Raw genomic sequence first — 4,075 nt, 5'->3', positions numbered from 1 at the left:
AACTACTCTAATAAAGCAGTCACATTAACTAGTGTACACAAACTACTCTAATAAAGCAGTCACATTGACTAGTGTACACAAACTACTCTAATAAAGCAGTCACATTGACTAGCATACACAAACTACTCTAAAAAAGCAGTCACATTGACTAGTGTACACAAACTACTCTAAAAAAGCAGTCACATTGACTAGTGTACACAAACTACTCTAATAAAGCAGTCACATTAACTAGTGTACACAAACTACTCTAATAAAGCAGTCACATTGACTAGTGTACACAAACTACTCTAATAAAGCAGTCACATTGACTAGCATACACAAACTACTCTAAAAAAGCAGTCACATTGACTAGTGTGCACAAACTACTCTAATAAAGCAGTCACATTGATTAGGGTACACAAACTACTCTACTAAAGCAGTCACATTGATTAGGGTACACAAACTACTCTAATAAAGCAGTCACATTGACTAGAGTTCACAAGGCTCACATGGTTGCAGACAGACAACAATGTAAACACATTACTACAGTTTTTCAAAATCAATCTCAGAAACCAAGCGCAGACTTGGTTTAGTACATCCAACTAAAAATAGGACACCGGTAAAAATTGGTAGACCTTCGATAACACTAGTGTTCAAAAATCACATTTTTATGCTACAACATGTGACCTCCATGTGTTGTGTGTAGAATGCCTGGTGCCTGGGGGTGTGGTTGTTTACTTGGTAACACAGATAAACTTCTTATACCAGTTATCTTCAAACATACTATTCCACAGTGCTCAAAACAATGTGGTAATAACAATGTGTCACAATGTCTGGTTAAAGCAGTAAATGACCTGCAAAAGTAGACTTTTTTCGTACACAGTGAAGTTGTAATTTAACACACCAGAGTATTACATATGAAGTAAGTGCCCAAAGGTATAATAATTTTAGAACATATATTGTTAGAGATCGTGATCGTTGCTAGTAAATTTTCTCATATTTGTTGGTTAGATTGTTCATCATTAGTTAACTCATAACACTGCATTAAAGGAAACACTGCAGCCAAAAATATGAGGCTACAATTGCACAACAAATTAGCATGCACCCCCAAAGAAAGGCAGCCATTTTGTTTTTAGTTTTCAGCTGTGCCCTGCCTATTACACAGCCCAACACATAAAGAGCAATACATGAAGCTAGTCAATCAGTTTACTGAAACTGTTGGATGAGTAGTAAGAAAATTACAGATGATTCCTCAACTGTTGTTTATGTATTTTATGTGATGGTCAGCACATGAAGCCATTGATGTGCTACTGAAAATCTACATCTTTTGCTGTATGTAAAAAGAAATGGACACAACAAAAGATGCACACTGTACGTACAGTGGTATGCTGAAAGGTACGTGGATGCTAAAACAACATCTAACAGTAAAAAATCAAGCCTGTAGCCTTAGCTGATATTGAAGACAAATCTCCGGTCTGTAGAAACTCCACAAAACAACTTTTAAACCTTGCAGCAATTTATTTAAATTATTACAAGGTTTAGTAACACGAAACAGGTTTGATAAATTTGTTAGACCAGTTATCTTCCAAATTACTATACCAACAACACCTCGCATGATAAGACAACACACAACACAGTCACAACATGGAGTAGTATCCTGATAATGACACTATGTTTTACTGACACACTCTCATAGTATACTGGACCAATACAGAGAATTGCAAAATCTATGCAACACAGGATTGCTGAGGAAGCCACAGAAATGTGATCCATCAGATTTTATTCATCAGGATACTGGAAATCTACATTTCACTCAATTCTCTATCTAACCAGCCAGATCCCAAACCACAAGATAAATCCATATAAATAATTAACATCACCATAACCGTATAACTTGCTACCACGACAATCACTAAAATTAATATTATACAATACAAACTCACATCATGGTAGATTCATTGTGATGTAATCCATTTCTGTAGGAGTTTCCAGAATTGGGACTTTCCCTAAAAAGTGAAAAATACAAGATGAAGTGGATCAAATGTCAGGACCTTCCAGTACCAATGAAGTTGGCATATGGTACTGTCATCAATGACATAGTCTATATTGGTGGAGGGGACTGTCCAGATTATAATGATGAGTATTATGTGTTTGCCTACAACCTGAGAGAGAACAAGTGGACTAAACTACCAGCTGCTCTCCCACAATGTTGTGGAGTTGTTGTCAACATCAATGATGTGGTAACAGTGATTGGTGGGAGGGACTATAATACTAGTGTTGCAACTAATAAAGTACTAACACTAGAAGAAGATAAATGGACTACCTTATATGGTGATATGAAATGTGCAAGGAACAGACCTTTAGTAGTACCATACCGCCAGTATACTATTGTAGCTGGTGGTCAAGATGAAGATGGTGTAGTACAAGACAGTATAGAATATTTTAATACTAACACTAATCAATGGACCAAAACTAAAACATGTCTCCCCAAACCAATGTGGAACATTAGTGCTACCACCTGCAACAACTCCATAATCACCACAGGATATAATGGTACAGGTAACAATCGTTACAATACAACATACATTACTACTATAGATAGTATAGTACAATCTCATGATGATAACAACAAATGGAGTGAACTACACCATACACCATATTGGTACACTACCATTGTCCCCCACACCACACCTCCTGTTATTGTAGGGGGACAGGATGGACAAGGTAAGACACAAGACAACATCATGTTATATGATGATACTAGTAACAGTTGGAGGACAGTAGGATCCCTCCCCATCAGATGTACCCAAACAACAGTAGTTACTATAAATAACAACATCATTATTGTTGGAGGATGCAGTGATGTTAGGAATAATGAGACTGCTAGAGCTACCAGCCTCTCCAGTGTGATGATTGGACAGTTGGATAGAGTATAAATAAATATTTGAATTATTATTATTCAGTTGTTGATTATTTGATAATTATAATATACCAATACAATAGTATTATGTGTACTTTTTAAATAATATTTCTCAACTTTACACTAACACCTTCACAATAGCTTGTAGTGTATTTGTATAATTAGTAAGTGACAAATTGTACAAAAATTAAAAATTGTTCATTTTGTGATACAGCTGTAAAAGTACCAAACTATCTGTGGAAATTGAGTATGGGTATATTAAATGACTAGAGATGACACATCAAAATCATATATTGCCTTAGGGTATTATTGGTAACTTCTAATCTAATTTATTCTAGGTGGTCCAGAAGCCATACAAGTACATACAAAAATTGATTTCCACTTACACAACATATCAATTTATCACATGTGCTATCAGAAGCTAATATGGTAAAAACTGTTTTAGTTACTCTTCTGAAGGTACTAATAATAGTACAGGCATAGCCCACTAAAACTAATATACACATCTATGGCTTCATCTGGTATAACTTTCCATGCTTAAGATTCCAACCTACTGAGCAATGTTTGAATAAGTGTCACTCATTTTGGTAATTGAATTGATCACAGAATATTCCATATAGTATTCAAGCCAGTACAATGATTGTACAGTGCATGCCTATATATGGTGTTACAACAATGTTTATAGACTAATACAAAGCAAATGGAATGTAGTCATCAGACTAGTTTAATGGTGTAATTAATGAACTACTTGAGGCGACTGTATCTGGGAAAACTAGTTATCACCAGTTTGAGTTTGTATGAACGCAGAGCTACATGAATACACTATCAAATTTCACTGTCAAAATCAACCAGGTTTGAGTGGTCTGCTTTTGATGACTGCTTTTCCCAAGCCCAGTGGCAAGCCATACAAGTAGTCTGGGGTTCTGGCCAAACATGGGGTGGCATGTGTGGCTGTATAGCTGTGTGGTGTTGAATAAAGACCTGTGCTGTAAATTTTAGCCAGTTTTGAAACCTGACAGCTCATAATAGTTTGGCCTAATTCATTCCTACACATTTCCCTTTAATCTTGTAAACAGCCTAGCTCTTGCCCTCCTCTCCACTGCCACTCACCATTGCTATAGGAGCTCACCTGCATGAGCTGATACAGTTAACCTCAAGTTAAAATGGTGGGAAACT

The 4,075-nt window shown here is 36.1% G+C and overlaps 1 protein-coding gene across 1 annotated transcript; it reads left to right on the top strand.

The window, feature by feature from the left end:
- The first annotated feature begins 1,276 nt into the window (after window positions 1–1,276).
- LOC136256536 (kelch-like protein 25) lies at window positions 1,277–3,066 on the top strand. The gene is made up of 2 exons (XM_066049517.1): window positions 1,277–1,374; window positions 1,962–3,066. The coding sequence occupies exon 2, from the start codon at window positions 2,007–2,009 to the stop codon at window positions 2,913–2,915; it is 909 nt and encodes a 302-aa protein (XP_065905589.1). The 5' UTR covers window positions 1,277–1,374; window positions 1,962–2,006; the 3' UTR covers window positions 2,916–3,066.
- Window positions 3,067–4,075: the final 1,009 nt, after the last annotated feature.

Source organism: Dysidea avara, chromosome 5, assembly GCF_963678975.1.
Source record: "Dysidea avara chromosome 5, odDysAvar1.4, whole genome shotgun sequence".
Lineage (NCBI taxonomy): Eukaryota > Metazoa > Porifera > Demospongiae > Dictyoceratida > Dysideidae > Dysidea > Dysidea avara.
This window is presented reverse-complemented; position numbering and strand designations above follow the sequence as displayed.

What these genes read in the sequence shown, in the direction of transcription:
- LOC136256536 (XM_066049517.1), top strand. Translation starts at nt 2,007, where the DNA reads ATGAAGTGGATCAAATGTCAGGACCTTCCAGTACCAATGAAGTTGGCA.